The following is a 19,004-nucleotide window of genomic DNA, read 5'->3' on the forward strand; positions in this document are numbered from 1 at the left end:
TATGACGTGCTCAGCTTTGTTGTCATTTCGGCATTTGTTTATGAATAACATTAAGGCTGTGAAGTCTCTGCTGTGTTGTGACAAATGCTGCTCAGTAGCGCCATGTAAGAATCCATTTAATGTCTCTGTAATCAGTGTAATGCTTCCTGTACATGAAACACAGTAAATAAGTGGTTTGCTTGACTAATCTGAGCCAATTTTTTATGGCAGAAGTTTCTACGTAGACTCATACTCTTCATGAATCATACTCCTAATACTCTTTATTTATGATAGCAGTGGTCAGGTTTTTCCGCTGTCGGGGATTTGGCTTTCCGAGCTCTTTGAGTGTCACTTAATTCAGGAATGCACCTGAACCTAACTACTTCTTGCAGCCCTGTATCAGATGGATTCGAAGGAGCGAGCTGGTTCCAAGAAAGGCATTTCCATGGGCCTCCTGGCCCTGGCATCTCAGCTGGTCTAGACTGCTGCCAGCCCCTTCAGTTACTCTTTCTCTGTATGGTATAAAACAAGAATAATCTCAGTAAGAAAACAGCTCCTCCAAGTACCACCACAGGTGTCCCACAGTTCTCCCAGATCATAAGGCTGTGTCTAGGCTTTATTATACTTCAGCCAGATCTTGTTATCCCCTAGTACCTGACATACCAAGGAGAGGGGCTTCATCTGATCATGGGCAGGGAAACACCCCTTACATTATCTACTGTGCAAAATGCTGCTAAGTCTCCAATAAATAATCTTTCAGTGAGCCCATATATACATTCTACTTCTTTCCCTTACACTTTGAATTTATTTGTAGAACCCCAGGGGTGTGCTTTGCAAAATACACAGAAAAGTTAGGTTCCTGTCCGTCAACCGTGAGAATGGCCAGATCAAAGGTTTGGAAGGAGGCTGAAAAGATGGGTACAGAAGCCTTCCTGGCAGTACCTCTTACAATGCTGTGGTATAAAAGTACACAAATGAGCAGGAGCAGTGTCTCAGACTGAAATAAATTCCTATTGCCCCCTGATACAGCATGGAAAAAATTGCGGAGCATCTTTCTTTTACCCTTGTTGGAGGGCAGTGCTCATCTCCCTTTCTGATGCTTAACCAGCAAATTCTTGTGATGAAAGTCTTTTTCTGTAACATTATTTTCTTTGTGACCCTCAAGCTTCTCTTAACTATACACTTAAGATGTCCTCAGTCTGTCATCAGCCCTGTCCTTTTTTTCCTAGCTCCATTTGCAGATCTGCCCTGTTTATATATAGAAATAGTGACCAGAATTGAATATAGCATCCCACATGGTGAGTGCATTGCAGGAACAGAGGCAGCGAGTTCTCACTTATGCCTCAGTTGTGCTAAGTGAAGCAAGCCAAACCCTTAGCCTCCTTTAAATAGCTCTCCATTTTGCTGTCTTATTAACAGCCCTTCTTTGCAAATATTCTCGTTTGCGGTCATCTTAGGGCCACGTGTCCTGCTCTTGCCTAAGCCACGCACGATGGCACAGATCTCGATTAGAAATTCCTTGCTCAACACAGCACGCAGTTGCACTCGTGTTGCATCATGGCACAATCAAACGCCGATGGCAGAGGACGCACACCCCTCTTTTTCTCTTCTGCCAGGCACTGAGAAAACACTGGGAAGTAAATTCTTGCTAATTCTGAGTGATCTGGCCTTTTGCATTTTTAAGTGCCATCTTATGTTTGGGTTTTTTTTACGTTTATTCAGTTATTCCTCCTGCCCTCCTCTGTATTTGTCATTGCATTTGTGCCCTCAATGATGTTCCTGTCCTGTTTTATACAGCTATTTAATATTCACATATGAGAAGGTTTCATGCAAAGCTTGAAGAACTCTGTTCCTGAACCCCCTGGCCTGACACGTTCTTTTGCAATGCAACACATTGCTGGCTTTGCTTTAACCAGTTCCTATGTTCCTCATTTATTTTTATAGCCTCGGCTGATGAAATTGTTCCTTCAGTTCCTTCAACACCCTAAAATTTTTATTTCTGTTTGAGCCCGTTTAGCAGAGGTATTCATTGAGTTCCCACAGCAAAATCCTCACTGTTATATTCGGGGGGGGGGGGGGGGGGGGGGGATAAAAAGGGGGTCAATTTTAAGCCATGATTTTGGTATGATTTTAAAATTAAGCCATAAAAATACACTTGCTGCATTTCAGAGCGTTCAGGAGGCTGCCAAGAGTCTGCAGGGAAAATGGCCCTCCTAGAACTTAATTGCATCGTGTCTGCTCGAATCCAGCACTGTGCGGGTCACTGTGAATTACTTCAAATGTGGCTTGACCTTCCGTGAGCGGTGGGCCGAGCCTGCGCTTCAAAGGGCCCGTGTAATCCCAGAAAAGCAGTTTTTACTCATTTTAAATGTCTTTTTCCTTGCCAAGTTTCAGTAATATTGTGTTTTTGTTGTTGTGGCGGCGGGTTTTTGCTGCCAGGCGGGCGGCTCCCGGCTCCCTCCCCGGCCGTGGGCAGCGGCTGGGGGTCGGGAAGTCGGGGCGGGGTCTGTGTGTGGTTTTTGGGGGGCGGGATGAGCTCCCTGCGGCCCCGCACCGAGCACCCATGTGCTGGGGAGGAGAACGCCGGGGTTCCCCGCCCCGCCCGCAGCCGTTCCCGCCGCAGCGGCACTGCGGCGGCCGCGGCTTTTTACCTTATATGGTCATGGCAGCGCTCGGGGCCGCCGGCCGCCGCCGCTCTGATTGGCGGGGGCGGGGACGCGGCGCGGCAAGTGCGCGGCCATTAACCCCTGCGCGGCCGCGGCCCCGCTGCTCCCCTCGGCCTGCGCCTCTCCGCGGCTGCGCTCCCAAGCGCGCCGCTCCTCCGCTCCCTGCCCCCGCGGGGCGGACGGAGGCGGTGGTGAGGCTCCCTCCGGCAGGCCCCGGTGGAGGTGTGCGGAGACCCAGGGGGCTGCGTCCTCCCTTCCTCCATCCCCCGGTGGTCCCCGCAGGGCCTGGTGCGGAGCAGCAGCCGGGGCTGGTGCAGCTGAGCCGGGCTTGCTGGCGGTGGAAATGCTTTGTCTGAACTTCCTGTTTTCTTGCATGCACATGTGCAGGGTCTTTGCCAGGAACTCGCCATTCCCATGCTCCAGCAATAGCCACGGCCACCGTCTGAGTTGCTGAAAATTGCAATTCCCACAGGTTGGTTGGTCTGCAGAGAGATGGCCTCTGTTTGGAATGAACCACATGTTTTTAAAAAGCTGTAACGTATATCAGTTGATGGTGTGTAGACGATAAAGAGTCAAGCTAATCAGCATTAACTGTACACACCAGGGAAAAACACCGAAAACTTGCGTGCTTATTCTGAACTATGGGCTGACTGGTACTGAGCAAAGCGTTAGTGTAGAATATTGCCATTAAACTGGAAGCTTGCAGGCTTCTAGAGTTGATTTTCTTTGAGCCTTATCCCAGGCAAAAAAGTGGGTGCATGGGGAAGGAACCCCGGGATAAAACTCTTCAGTCAAGTGGTGCATGCCTCAGCCTTTGCTGCTAGATTAGATGAAGATCACCTCCAGCATGGTAAATGGTCACTGTTGTTAGGGAATTAAGGAAGAGACAGGCAGGTAAGGGAAGAAGCGATTCTCCTGCTCGCATTCCCCAGAGATCTCTGGTAGGAGCAGGATGGGTGTGTGCTCGGTGGCTCTCAGCGCCCAGCTCAGCTGGCAGGTTGGTGCTTTCACAACAGTGGTGTGCAAGGGCTGAGAGTTGGTCGTTCTGCCTTGTCCTTGCAGCTCTCCTGTGCTCAGCCTGGAAGGGGCAGGTTGCTTGGTGTTCAGGTGGTGGTGGGCTTGTCATCTTTGCTTCCATGCATCATTCCCAGCAGAATGAACTCAGGACTGCAGGTTACCCTCTGGGATGCTGTTAGGAAGGGCTGTGCTCCTTGCTGTGCAGTGGTCGGTGTGCTCATGTTCCTTCAGATGACAATTGAAACAGCAGGACAGAGATCTCCCTGCCTCTGCTATCAAAGGAGAGGGGTTGTGGGGGATCTACCTGCCCAACTCGATGGGTGATCCCTGTTTTACAGCCCAGATGAAAATTTTCTGGGTTTCTTGTGTTGGGGAAAGTGACATGCAAATACCTGGATTTAGTGCATGGTTCTGATGCTGGGTCTACATTACAGCAGAACTGGATACAATTTTTTTTTTTTTCCCCTCCTTGAAAAATCTTTGCTGTTTGTATCTGCAAAGAAGAAAGTTGCTGCAAAGGGCTCCTTTTTGTTTCAGTTCATCTAGAAAGATGCCTTCAGCTGAAAGTCATGTTATGTAAGGCCTTTAGAAGAGGCTTATTCAGTCCCCTTTGGATATACCTTTTATTAGATTTTCCATTTGTGTGCCTGACTTCATATTGCACTCCCTTTGCATAGGCAGCATTCCTACAGAAGCTGTGATCAGATGGGTGCCCTGAGAGGCAATTAGCGTGTGGGTGGGTGAGTGCACACCTCAGGAATGATCTTCTTGAAGGAATATGTTGTTCCACAAGTGACATGCCTTACTGTTCAACCATGGCATATGTAAGTTGTTAATCAGCTGTTCCAGATTCTCATTCCTCCAGGAAGGACTGGAAAAAAAAAATCCTCCTTTTCTGAATTGTGTGTAAAATAAAATCAGGAGGTACTGCTGTGATGGGTTCATTGAGCCCTTCCAGCAATTTTAGGTGGAGTGTGGATGGAAGAATATGAATTAAAATGAGTTGCTGTTGTCTTGACTTTGGCTGCCATGGAGCCCCTGTCGGTACTAGTGCTGTGGGTCTTATTCATAGTAGTGTCCCTGTGAGAGAAGTTGGCAAGGTTTAAGACTAGGAAGGGATGTTTCCCCTTAAATTTTGGTCAGACTTCCACACAGCTCCAAGTAGTTTTGAATGTTGGGTGGAGGCGATTAAAATTCAAGACAACTCTGCAACAACTGAATAAAAAAGCAAGACATTGGTGGTTTTTAAAGATCTGAGTTATCTTGTGACTAGTGGAACTGCTAAAACCTGGTTTCTTGCAGATTTTTGCTATATCCACTCTGCATAGAGGAAATGTTCCCCAGCTCCCTTACACATCCTTTCTCTCTTGGCCCATCAGCACGTGCCCACCTCCCATGGGTGCCTCACTAGCCCAACTGGGGTGCCTATGCCACTCAGGAGGCATGTGGGCTTGAGTTATAACTGCACCTTCCCTAGTGGGGCACTAATTTGGATTTCTTTCTTTTATTTCACCTTAGATTTTTCTCTAAAGCTGATTTTAAAAAAAACCCTAAGGTTTATATTTATCACTGTCAGTTTGATTCCAATGGATCATCAGATTCTAGTGTACTAAGAAAGAGAGGGCAGGCAGTGTGGCTAATAAATCTCACTTCTCTAGCAAAGCAAGCAGCAAATACTGTCCCCTGCCTTATGGTCAACCAATGGTTTGTACAGATACTGTTGCAGTTTTAAGGCTTTGTCCAATAATGAAAATGGAAGTTGTGCTTGATAGTTTTGTCTGCAAGCAGGTACGAAAAAGAGATTGTTGTACTTGGAGAGCACTACGCGTGATCAAGGTCTGCCTTCCTGTCTGTATGCAGTGTTTAAAACGGAGTGTAAGGAGTGGAGTAAGTCCTCAGAAGTTGTGTATTTGTCCAATATTCAGATGAAAAATAACGTTACTCTGCTAGCAGCATGAATTTCTGAGTTGTCTCCATGGTGTAATGTCACTGGTTTGTGTAGGATACAAACATACATACGCAAACCATGCATACACGCACACTTACAGCAGGGCTGCAGGTGGGCCTGAAATGGAGAGTAAAATCCTGGTTTAGCTGTTTAAAACTTCCAACTAAACTGAGATCTTGGAAGTCCAGGGACAAAATGAGTTCAACAGAAATGGTTGGAACAGAACAGCTTCTTTCCTGGGATCTGTCCAGACTTTCTTCTGTCTCTTCTTTCCCCGTCTGCATTTTTACTGGTCCCAGTTTGTTTTGCTGTGGCCGATGCTGGTGTCCTGGATTGTCCCCAGCTCTTGGGGATGAGTGTGTTTGGGTGACGCGAGGCTGTTATTCCCCATGGATCCTTTCTGGGCACTGCCTCCTTGCGCAGCAGCTCTGCCCATTCCGGATGGGTGCTCGTCTTCCACTGCCCCCTGAACTGCAGCTGGCTTTTACCACTTTATCCCAGAACCCTAAACTTTTAGGACACGGATTAGTTTTCCTTCAGTTGGAAAGGTAGTACGGGGAGTTGACTGCTTTTGAAATCATACTTTAGGGATGGAACAAAAGAGCAACTCTGTATCTTGTTAATTTTAATGTAATTTCTGGGCAACAGGTCTCTTTGTTTTGAATCTCTGCATCTTCTGCCCGAAGGGCTTCCTCAGCTGAAAGTTAGCTGAGGCTGAAATTTGATTTTGAAATGTGTTTAGAGCTTTCCTTTAGAAATGGGGATGGACATTAGCTGAAATGCTGGAGCTGTGCTGCACACCCAGCTCCAAGTGATAGGAGTTAGCAGTTCGGGTTGGGGTTTGGGGGGGGTGGTTTGTGTTGGTTTTTTTTCCTTTTTTAAAGCCAGCATGTGAGTAGCTGATTGTTGCAACTAATGCTGTGAAGGATTCTGCAGAAAAACGTACCCTTTTCCAGCGTAAAGCATCCTGCAGTTGCAACCAGCTCTTATGTCTCTGTTTTCTGGTCAGCTGCAAGCACCTGCTGCAAAGGATGGAGTCCCCCAGCTGCTGCAGCTCCTCTCCCAGCAGTGAGAGACGAACCTCACCATTGCTGCCTTCTCCACCCGGCTGCCCACATGCCTGAAACCCTCCAAACTGTGCTTTGAGCTGCGATGCCAAATCTGCTGGGGCCGCACAGTGCCGTGGTTTTCAAAGCCCTGCTCTCACTGCTCAGGCAGGGTTGGCTTTGTGCAGGATTCCTGTCTGTCACCGCATTTTTCTTCCCTTCTCTTTGTGCATCCATTTAGGTCTGGGCACTCCGGAACAAGGACCTTTGTCTCCATTCTGTAGCAGCCTGTAATGTCTACTGTAATGTCACAGCCCTGCAGCTGTCAAGGTGATAAAATGAGAACAGGAGCACTGCTGAGGGTTTTTTTGGAGGGCACAAGCAATGTTTGTAGTGGTCTAGTTTGAAAGCAGTATGTAGTTATGAATGCCTTAATGTCTCTTATTGCATGGCATTACAGGAGACGTTTTGGGAGTAACACTTTTCATAATCTTCCAAATTAGTTATGGATGCCTTGATTGGTTTGCTGGGTGACTAATGTCTATTTGTCATGGTCACGAGAGCGCAATGCACTTTCATTACATCCTTCTGCAGTTTTTTTTCCCAACTGCCTCCTGCATGACCAGCTGCTGCAACCAGAGGTGGAGGTTCAGCAGCCAGAGCACATTAAACTTCACTCAACTGGACTTCGTGAAACTTGAGTTTGTTGTAAGGAAAATGCACAATTTAGCTAACAAAAAAGGAGTATTTTTCTCTTAACAGAGAAAAGGTACTAGTCGGTTTGTATTTCAAACTTTGCAGTTGTGACCTGGTTTCCTTCCTCAAACTTCTGCAAAGTAAGGGTGGGGGAATTGCTTTCGCTTGTGCAACTTGATGCCACTTCCCTATTTTAAATGGTGATCTTAATGAGCACAACTATGGGTTGGGGGAAGCAGCTGTTCCCAGTGATATTTTTACCATAATCCATGAGCTGTTTCCTGCAACCAATTGGCCTTTTCTGGCAGAGAAGCAATTGTAAGACAGTCAAATTAATTCATAAAGCTACTGCATTTAGGAACAGTTTTCCTGTGCCACTTACCTGTCCCTTCTGGATTTACTGACAATTTTTTTTCTTCTCATCTGTCCTTTTTTTCTGATCTGGGATACATGAAATCACTAAATGAATTCCATTTGGTAAGGTCAGCTTACCACCTGCTGAAGGACCCGAATATTGAGTGTGCTTCTAGTCAACGCCATCCAGCATATTAATAGTAATCCTCAAGTTCACCTTTTTGGCTAACTTTTTATAAAATACAACTCCGAGTTTCAAAAGTTGTTACTGTGATGTGTTGCTCAACCAGAGTCGTAATGGATTATGAGAAGGATTTAATTTCTTGAAGTTGTACTGAGTTAATTTTAAGCTGTATATCAGCACTTGAGATTTATTTTAAATCCTTAAGTAATTAAAAGATTACATTTTAAAAGTAAATAAATCCCCAAACCTGGGAGTATTACGGTAACATGAAAGCACACCCATTTGGCAGCAAAGTTGCAAACCTCATGGTGTTCTTGTGGCAGAGGCATCTATTTTAGAAAGAATTGTATTTAGAAACATTGGATTTGGTAATTTTACAAGCTGGTGTTTTTTTAATACCCTACTGCAGGCTTCCTGGTCTTTCCCTTTTGGCAAAGCCCTCCAAATATTGTTTTTAAAGCTCTTCTGTGCACAGCTAATCCCACACAATGCCAGGAATAGGAGTCCCCTACTCCGGAGAGGGGAGCGCTGCTGGGAGGAGGAAGCCTGCGGTGTAGCCTGCGTGGATGGTATTTGCAAAACTGGCTTAGAGAGGTGGTGAAGTAACACATTTGAGTTAAAAAACTGCTCATTTCTCACCCTGCTGGGTGGTTGAGGGGAGCGTGTGCTGGGTCAGGCCCTGGGGTGGTGACATGGGTTGTTGTCCTTCGGCAGCCCGTTCAATCCCCTTCAAAGGGTTATGCTTTCTAATAGAAGTGTTTTTTTTTTAAAGTGGAGCAGATGAAGTGCATTTAGAAGCATTGCTGAGGAGAGCTCTTGCTCTTTATTATGCGTTCAGGAAAGCACCGTGGTTTCCTCTGCCCTGCGAAGACGGTTTTGTGTCTCTGACCACAAGTCAGTAGCTTCTCTGAAAGTGGCGGGACTTCTCCTAGCCGAACTGCAGCTTTGAGCAGTGCTGCAGCCTTTTAGCCAGTAAGCTCTTCTGTCCATTTACTTCCTTATTTATTCTTATTTTGCTGTTTTGACACTATTCTTTGTGGACCCTAGTGAGCAGCTGACTTGGTCCTCTCGTGCAGTAGTGCTGTGCCCAAGTGTAGAAGTTGATGCTGCTGGGCTGTGCATCTCCCCTGGCATTGTCTTCCTCTGCCAGACCCTGGGGAGCTGCTGTGTTTGCAGGCAGTGTGACATCTCCTTCTCTTGTTTGTACTGTGCTTGCTTGGTTCTGTAAATTTTTTGTGAATAAATATGCTTGAAGTTATTCCATCCCCCACACTGCTTCTAAATAACATCTCATTTTCCCCATCCTTACTCTGTCTGTTCCCTTGTTAGAAATGGTTTTCATATGTCACTAGCCACATCCAGGCAGGAAAAGGGTGCACTTTACAGATGATGCAGATAAGCATTTATTTACCTGTACCATGGCGCAAAGATATTTCTGCTCAGTTTGGTTTAACTTCCCCTTTGTGTATCTGCAATTTCTTCTTGATCCAGATGGCTCTGGCCTAAGAAATGCATGCTGTCCTTGTCCAAAACAGCCGCGCCTGTGCATCCATCTCAAGTTCCTCAGCTTGATGACAAGACCGAGTTTTATTCTAGCTTGGTGACAAGACTGAGCTTTACTCTAGCTTGCTGATTTGCCTGCCAAGGGAAGGGGACTTGCTCCCCTGTGGGAGCTGGAAGCCGGTGGCTGCGCTGGTCCCTTCTGCTTTCAGGCATTGGGAGCTCCCTCTTGCCGCGGGCTCACACGGAGCCTCCGTTGTCTTGTTTTCCTCACTGCCCTCGGAGCACTGCCGTTTAGTGAGCTAATGGAAGTACAAGATAGCTGGTTTAAAAAATGAGCTCCGTTTTAGGTGATCAAAAGCAGGCGGTGGGGTTGCCTGGTCCCTGTGGTCAGCTGGCTGTCACAGGCAGTTGGCTGCTGCTGCTCATGCTGTTCAGGTTCATCGTGATCAAAACTGAAAGGTGAAGTTTGTGGTTTAATTTGTTCAAATTGAATTCCCCCCCCCAGTAATAAATTACTGTAAAAACTCTAAACTAAACTGACAAGCACTCGTGCAGCCTGCAAATAATTACCATAGGCTCCTCTTCAGGGATTACTCTGAGCCCTGCCTAGGAGCAAGAACAGGTAGTCACTGACATCTCGCGGTATTAGTTGTATTTTTTATTTTGATTTAGGTCTATATTTGTATTTAGCCTGTAATGTGACTTCTGAAATACATTCGTGTGCATATGCTCTGCATGGTTCTTTTTTAATTAGATAAATTAAAATGGATGGACTATACATGTCAGTTGGATGTATTAATTTTTTAAATCCTATTTCACATTATGGCATCCAAGAGGGATTACACAGACTTTAATTTTTGAATGTCTGGTTTATGGCTTTTCATCTACAGCACTTTCACTTTTAGTAATTTCAGAAGCATTTGAGTCACTGAGTGTTTTTTTTGAAACCTAAATTTGGCCATTTAGGAAATAATGGTTGTTTTGCTTCTGTAAATTAAGTCTGTTTGGATCTGTATCTTGTTTTGTTGCTAGTAGAGGTCTTCAGGTCAGTAGTCTTCAAAAGCCAGTATCCAGCATTATTCTCTTTCTTTGTATGTAAGACAATGTTGAATAGGAACAGCCTTCCGCATGGAGATGGGTAGGAGGCATATATTAAGAGGTGTCACCTCCAAGGTTGGGGAGTGTTACCACCGAATGGCAGAAGTGAAATGCCAACCATTTCTTCTGCATGTCTAAACATGAAAGAAGACGACCCCATCCCAGACCTCTCCTTCCTGTCTCTCTTCTCCCAACGCTCATGAAAAGGCCATTGCGGCATTCCCTGGAAACAAAACCCCTCAGAGTGGGACCCAGGTTCTGGCCCTGGAGGAGCAGGAGTCTGCTGCTCATCCTGCCACTTGCTTCCCATGTGTGCAAGACTTGACCAAGAGCGATAACGATGATTAGCTAGAGTGATTTTTATTTCCTTTCACACATACGGTATTTGGTGCATCAGCAGCTTGAAGGGGTCAGGTGCTTCAGGATAGGAAGGGGCTCCATCAGCAAAATGTAGACCCAGTTGCCAAAGTTGGTGTCTTTGCAACAACTGTGTTGGCATTGCTAGATTTGTCTCAGTTAAGTAGGAACATCTCATTAGCTGGTTTTCTTGGAAAGTTTATCTGTGTAGTGAGCTTGACTTTGGCAGCGTGCTGGTGGCCATGGTCCTCTGGCCATAGAGAGGCAGGTATGGATCAGGGGTGGGTGGCTGTGGTGGTCTGCATCAGCAGTATTTATATCTGAAAACAGTATTTTACTCTGCACAACTGTGTCCTAAAAACTTTCCATCTAAACAAAATACTTCTATGATGAAAACAAGCAGACTTGGTAAATTCAATGAACAGCAACACCCTTCAATTAAAATTTTAGCTTGGTTATCTTTAGCTGTTGCTGGCCACCGTTGTGAAGCACAGACAAAACCAGAGCTTTACTGGTCGAGCAGAGCCCTCTTCCCAAAATGCTGGGGACAGACAAAGGGACGGTGTCGCAGCAAATGCTGAGATATGGGCAGCAAAGCGTCCCTGCATCCGAGGGGCAGCAAAGCCCTCCTGTGCTGAACATCTGAAGCCTTTTCTTGCACTGTTGGGAGTTTCCAGCTAGTTGGTGCTGAAGAAGAGAGTTGCTGGTTTGTTTCTTCTACTGATACATGAGATGATTCAAATTTCACGAAATTGTGAATCCTTGAAGAGTTAACGGAGAATTGGGAAGCATCTTCCTCCGCTCTGAGATGTGCTCTGTGCTGTCTGTGTATTACAGTTCTCTTTCTTGTTTCCCCCCTTCAGACAGGCAGAATTGACAAGTCCTACCCAACAGTGTGTGGCCACACAGGACCGGTGCTGGACATAGACTGGTGTCCTCATAATGACCAGGTCATCGCCAGTGGCTCTGAAGACTGCACCGTCATGGTAAGAGTATTAAATTTGTCTTGCGCGGTGGGGTTTGCTTCATGCTTAAAATGCTGCTGCAAATGACACTTGTATTTCTGAAGATATCTCCTGTTCTGACACTGAGGATAGAGTCCTTGCTGATGTGAGAGTGGTTGCGGGCATTCTGCACATTTTGTCTTGGCTTACAAAATGATGCTATGTTGGCTGCAGGACCTAGCTAAAAATTGGAGCAAAAATAGCAGTGAGCTTTATTGCCTGCAAAACAACAGGATTTGGACTCTCACAATTGGTACTTTCTTCTCACATTACTGTTTGAGAAGGTGCAACCTCAGACTTCTGAGAAGAATCTCTTCAGCACTGAGATGGCACTTCGTGTAACAGACTTGGCCTGTGTCTTCCTGGCTTTGTCTTCAATTGCTCTTCCATTTTTCCTTCCCCTGGGGATTTGTCTGATGTTTGGGAAGAGGAAAGAGAAGAAAGAGTTCCTGTCATTGGTGAGGTGTTTTGATTTGTAGTGCTTTGCAGAAGACAGAGGTGGTTCCTTACCTCAAACATCCTAATGGATGCAGTGGTGTGTGTTGCGAAGAGGTGGGGACTGGAGGGGAACAAGCCCATCATCAGGTTTCAGAATTGCTTCAGCCCTTGATTTAAGGGTGACACTTTAATTTTTTTCCTGTATCTACAGGTTGTAAGTAGATGTCAAAAGGGGTTTTTTTAATAAATAAATAAAAAATAATCCAAATTCTGCACCTGCCAACCTTGATCCTGAGACCTATTTTACCTCAGTCAAAGCCCGCTGAACAATAGACGACCTTGCTCCATGATGGATGTGGAATCCTGTGTATGCAAACACAGCAGAATAAGTGAAAGAAAATCCTTGTAAGATGAAATAATGCCAAATAACTTCAGTGATCTTTGGCCATATTTAGAAATGCTGTAGGCTGAATGTTATATTGAAATCTTATTATAGATCATGTCAGATAAATTCCTTTGCTTCTGTTCATCGTTAAAATGTTTGGGAGGGGATTCATCCCAAGAGGCTTATCCTGGGACAGCTCTTGCCTGTGATCTCTCAGTCTTGGAAGCTGAAGCATGTTAACAAAATGTACTATATTTAATATTAAACAAAACAACAAGCTTCTGTGTTTGCAATGTTCACTACTGGGCTAGAACTAAGCTTTGAAGGATGGAGGAATGTTCCTCCAGAAACCAGGATCCAGAAGGGCTGCGAGTCACAAGGAAAGGTTTCCGAAACATGAGCATCAACAGAAGCGGGCAAAGCTAAGGTCCATAGCTGCCTTCTTGGAGGCAAAATAAGTCTCTAATCCAAGTGCAATGAGAAGTATGTTGTGAGGCTCCAGGGGGTTTGAATTATGTAGAAAAACCAACCGTGTTCAATTACAAGTTGTCCAAACGCTCCTAATGTAGACACAAACTGTCTGCGAGAATCTGAGCCTACAACTGCACAAACAAGCTCCGTGGGGCGTGGGTTCACAGTAGGTTGTCTACTCTGCAGTTGCTGCTTATCCACACACACTGAAGCAGGGGGTGAGCTTCCCCTCTGTCCCTGGAGGCAACACACATGTGGACAGGCACTGTGGTGTAGCTGGCTGTGAGTTTGCACACTCGTGTTTGTGTATGGTACCTGTTTGTGTGACCGTGTCTTGAGCGGAAGGCAGCAAGCAGCTGGGAGGGTGAAATAAGTGAGTCCTTGCTGCGCTTGACGGAACAAGCACACGCAACTCATGATTTAGAAGATGTTAGGTGCATGTTAGCTGGAAGTTTAAAATGCAGTGAAGCTGAGTGCCAACAGTAGCAATGAAGAAAGCAAAGTGGACTAGCTAAAGACTTAAGTCGAATCTCCTGTTAAGTATCACATAACTCGTGATGGGAAATGATGTATCCCAAATCATTTGGGACAGTTGTTAACTGGGCTGGACAGAGCTATAGTATGTCAGGAACAACCCTGGCCTGGACTGTTTGGAAACAAACTGCATGAGCTAATGAGCCTTCCCATTTTTAATTGCTTTTCTGTCCTGGCACGGGTAATTTAGCATCCTGTTTTCTTTGCTTTTCTTCAATAAAGGTTTTGGAGTCCTGCTTCCTGAACAGCCTGTCACTGAATAAACTCATCTTACTTTAAAGGATATGTGGCTGTTCATCAGCTCTGAACTCTTCATTAGCCAATGTGAAATGAGAAAAAGTGATGTGGTAGAGGAAATCACGTGGCTTTCCACAGAAGTGCCAGCTGCTTTTAAAAAAATACCTTACGTTTTTAAAGACCATCTGTGCCTTGGCACTCAAGGATTTAGGACCTTACCCTCCGCCACAAAAGATTTCATCAACGTCAACTAGATACGTGTTGAGGGACAGAGCATGGCTTTGAGGTGCTATCTAACCAATGTCTCTGGGATGAAGAGGGCTGATTTCCTACAGCCATAACTTTGAACTGCCCGCAGCCTTCGCATTGCACTAGGAAGGTTAACTTGGCCCCTTCAAAAGCTAGAAGCATTTTCATGTAAATAAAACCTCAGATTTGTAGAAGGTGGAAATACCCTGTGAGCTGCATATAAACCTTGAACCTTTGAGATGCTTAGACTAGGGGTTGAAATAAGGGACTGGGAAAGACGACATCTTTCTCTGATACTGCTGGGCTTTGTAGCTTGGACAGCCTTAGAGGCTTAGCTGTTTGTAGCTGCATCGAGATTTTTCTGATGAAAGGCACGTGATCTGACAGTTTCAGGTGATATGCTCATTAATTTTGCTGTCACATCTGATGCATTCAGAAATTATCTGGAGGTAGAGAAGAAAAAGATGGTGGGGGGCAATGCTTGGGACAGCTCACCCTTGCAAGACCACCTTTGTGCAGGTAACGGTGCCAGTGGGTATAAGCACATGACTGTCTGATCCCAGCGGAGGGAAGAGTAGAATGGACCCCTCCAGAACACAGCCTGCTTTCTTCTCTGTGGGAGCGTAGGCTCGTGGAGGAGCGAACGCTCTTCCTTTGTCCCACGCTGGGTATTCCTTGGGGCACGCGTTGGCCTCTGTCTCCTCCTGCCTTTGCCAGTTGGAGTGTGAAGCCAAGAGATTCCTTTCGAGTTGGCAAATACAAATCGCTTGAAGTGGTTTGAGATATAATGACATACTTGTCGTCTGCAAGTGTTGAAGTATTTCCTCTTTGTGCCTTGTTCTCAGTTCTCCAGAACGTGGCCCATTTCATATGTCCAGTGTAACACAGGAGCCGTAATCAGACAAGCGGTGCGATGTAGGTAATGGCAGCAGCCTCTCTGCCCCATTTGCTTGTTTCTTGCTGAATTTCTCTCGTCTTTTGTAGAAGAGCAGGACAGGGAGTCCCCATCTCCTCTGCTCTGACTTGTTCTCAGAAAGATTTCCTTTAAAACACCGTGGCATGCAGATACTTTCTGTGGCCTCTTCTGGTGTTCTCTTTGAAGAATTGTTATCTTGTGCCAACAAATAAGGAATTACTGAAATATACATGCTTGATATTGAGCTGAATGACTGTAATGTACTGCAGGTTTTTTAATTCAGCTGGAAAATGTGATTGTATAAAGGCTTGTAGATGGTATCAGAGGGCCTTTCTCAGATACAGAAAATTTGCTTCATCAGAAGATGAATACTAATGAGTTTGCATGTAATAGCCAGAGTAGAGTTCATTTCATTGAGCAAATTGTTTTAAAAATTAAACCAGAGCCTTGGAATGACCTGGGACACCAACCTGTTAGCAGACACTTAAGACGTGGTACCAGGACAGGATGAACCAGGACCAGCTAGCTGTGGAGAAGGTCTTACAGCTACAAAAAAGGGATGCACAAAGTGACTTTTCCTGCAGCGATACAAGAGCAGGGAGGTAGATAAAACCCAGGGCTCAAACTCATTTGTTTCCTTATGTAATTTGAATATAGGAATTTATGTTGTTTCTAGAAATTGACTTAATCTTCTCTGCAGGTTGGTGCAGAGCCAAAAGAGACAGTTTTTGATTCTCTTTAAAGGGTATAAAAAAAAGTGCTGAAAAAGTTCGCTTTGTTTTCTTTCTCACATGCTGTTTGTGCAAAACCTTTCCCTCCCGCTCTTCCTCTGAGACCCAAACCTCTACACCACTGTGGCGTGACTTCACTTCCTCGATCGCAAACAAACCAGCCATGTTAACTTAAAAAAAACCGCCATGAAAAAACCGCCATGAAACCAAAAAAAAAACCCCACCCCAAAACCCCCACAAGTGGGAGAGTTGACAAACGGTTATTGATGTCCAGTTAATCTTGCAGTATTTTAAGGTTTCCTTTGTGTACTCATCCTGAGTCCTCACCTTCAGCAGGCTGAGTCCTGCATCTAAAGCCAAAGTTCCTTAATTTTGCCCTGTGACTCTAATTTCATCCCACGCTGAAGACAGGCACCCCACCCTATGCAGGAATGAGTGGGCCAGGTCGCTTGGGAGCATACCCTGACCTTTCACACTCCTAGCTTTTTTTTTTTCTTTTGCAATACCAAGCAGGATTATTAGGTCAATAGTTTCTGTAATCTGCAGAGGATTACACTGGTCTGCAGCTGCTGTAAACTATAGGGGCTTTCCCTTAAAGAAAAAAGTCTGTCTGTCTTCCAGAGGCTTTTAAAAAATCCTTTTCATTGGTATTTTGCCTCTAATGCCTCCCTTTCCTCTCCCACCCCATGCACTCGCTGGCTCACTTTTAAATGTGTCCTGGAGTTTTTTGGCATGCAAGTTACTTTGCTACAAAGCTGCGCTTGCACAGAAGGATCCCTGCGCTGTTCCCAGCTGAGACAGTGCAAAAGAGAAACAGGGATCTCAGGGACCTGGTCCCTTTGCTCCAGCTAACCGTCAACAGGGAGGAAGGTTGCCTGCAGCTGCAGGTGTAGAAGCCGCTCTGACCCTGCTGCTGCTGCTGCTGCCCCTGCATGGCTTGTCAGCAGCTCGTGCTTGGCCCAAAAGGTTGTGCTGCTCCTGGGTCTTTTTGTGAATAAATTCCATTTTCAAAGCTTCTTCCACAAAGAGAGTGAGGCTGAGTGAGTTGGGACAGGTCACTTTATCACACCATTTCTCTCAGGGGAAGAAAAGGCTGTGTTCATCACGGCTTGCCTTTTTTAAGGGCTCCTGAAGACTCTCTCTGGCTCCCTGCTTAATCCTCGGTGTAACATCCACTTGCATAGGTCAGTCTTGGCTGTCGTGGCCTTTTCATTTAGTGGAGAAGTGTTTTTGCTGTTTTTTTCTTTCTCATCCCCACGTCAGCTGTGCCCCAGCATCTGCCTGCCAGGCAGAGCTGTCAGACCTGAGCTGCTCGTGTCGAGCATCCTCTACTCCTGCACCAGTGTCACCTAATGCTCTGCTGGGCACCTCTTGTACCTCTGCTTCAGAGCCCCTGGCTCTCCTGCATTGCCTTTTCTGCTGGGGTCTTCCAACTCTCATGTTCTCTTTCCAGCTTTCTTACTGGTTTAGGTAATACCTGTTTTCTGCAGCATTGCATCAGCGCTTACAATTGCGGGGGGTTTGAAGGTGGTTCACCTGAGAGACCTGCATACAGTTATGACACCAAGTGCAGGTACCAGTTTTAGCAGACTGACATTAAAGTTCCACTGTCAGCAGACATGTTTTAAGCTGTTGCTGTCATCAGGTTGTTATTCCCTGACTGGCAAGAAGAAAGCTGCTTCTATAAAAATTAAAAGCTTCGTAACCCAGTTTTATCGTGTAATGAGCAGGTGAAATGATTTGTTGCAGTTCGCAAGACGTGTTGTGTTTCAGCACAGTCGTCTGAGAGCATGCTGTGGCTGCAGTCACTAGCAAAACTGGTGTGGAATTGGATGTGAACAGGACGACATCCTGCTTCTCCAAGCTGAATGCCTCCAGTTTGCAACCCAATTTTTAAAATGTGATTGCTGGTAAAAGCCTCGGTTTATGTCAACTTGTTGCTAGCCCTGTTCTATCAGGCAGAAAGAGAAAGAGGGATTTGCAACCCTCACAGAGAAATTCTCTGCTGAGGTCGTGTGCCCGTCGCAGGTCATTCCTCCTGAGGGATGCTGGGAGGGACAGCACCGAGAGCTGCATCGGTGAAAAGCGAAATCATTTTAGGGTTATTTAGAGGTGAGCTGGTACACGCTGAGAATTTTTGCATCTCAGAGGTTTTTATTTGAGCAGCTGCCATCCCTGTGAGAAGGCAGAAACTGGGATTAGTGCAAAAATCCATGTTGCGCTTACACATGTCTGTCTGCTTCGCTTCCGAAATCTGCTCAGCTCGCATCTGCTGGCTCTGACAGCTTGCTTGGGCATCGCGGGCAGGGTCTGGCCAGACCTATTCTCTAACTCCAGAAAAAGCAAACAATAGAATGCGAAGCAAATGTGCTCTAATGCTGCCACCTATCTACAGGTAGCTATAATTGCTTACTGATGGGCTTTCTATTTTAATTTTTTAATACACTATATGTAGGTCAAATTCAGTTCAAGGATGATTGTCCAGTGCTGAATTGCAGGAATAGTTTTGTAGGGCTGATCCTGCCTTGGGGCATGGGGTGATGGGTTTTGTCTCTCCAGTCCCTGGTCCCTGCCAGTTGCAGAAGCTGCCACCTTCAGTGCGTAAACCTGCTCTGACTCTGACTCCGCGGCTGGAATTCCGGTGCTCTGCAATCCTTGGGGGTCTGTTCCTCCTCTTGATGGCACTTTCCTGAAGATGCTTACAACAGAAGGGTTGTGTAACTAAGCAGGCAAGAAGCAAACAGGCAGTTCGCTGCATTCGAAGGTAGTTTCTGCAATGCTAACTTGCGTTGTTTTAACCTTTGCCAGGACCAAACTGCTCTTCCTCAGTTAAATGGCATCTGGAAGGAGGCTCTAGACATAATGTGAAAACTAATTGCCAGTATTTCTAAAGAAATAAAAAGCAGGCACCAGTATAGCAGCAGTATCGTCCCTCCAAGGGACAAGCATAATTTGAAAAGACAGCAGCTTGTTCAGATGGAATTTGAGCTGCAAGGCAAATTTTTTTTAATCCATCTTAGGCAGCATCTGAGATGAATGGATCTCTGGACACAGCGATAACAGGGTGTTTGCAGCATAAGGAGCTGGTGGTTATGTGCTGGCAGCGTGAGCTAGGAAGGATGTTACGCACAGATCAGCTGAAGGTTTATTGGTGGCTGGGAACGATTTCCTCCCCGATTCTCTCTTCCTGT

General features: G+C 45.8%; 1 protein-coding gene across 5 annotated transcripts in view; it reads left to right on the forward strand.

Moving 5' to 3' along the window:
* Window positions 1-19,004, forward strand: part of CORO1C (coronin 1C) — a 54,574-nt gene that overhangs the window by 25,297 nt on the left and 10,273 nt on the right. For 4 of the 5 annotated variants that reach the window (XM_052795584.1, XM_052795586.1, XM_052795585.1 and 1 more), the window contains one exon: window positions 11,712-11,834. In XM_052795584.1, the coding sequence (XP_052651544.1) occupies window positions 11,712-11,834 (123 nt within the window). Of the gene's footprint in view, window positions 1-11,711; window positions 11,835-18,558; window positions 18,578-19,004 lie in introns of those variants that run through there. The other variant, XM_052795588.1, reaches the window with a different exon arrangement.

Source organism: Harpia harpyja, chromosome 9, assembly GCF_026419915.1.
Source record: "Harpia harpyja isolate bHarHar1 chromosome 9, bHarHar1 primary haplotype, whole genome shotgun sequence".
Lineage (NCBI taxonomy): Eukaryota > Metazoa > Chordata > Aves > Accipitriformes > Accipitridae > Harpia > Harpia harpyja.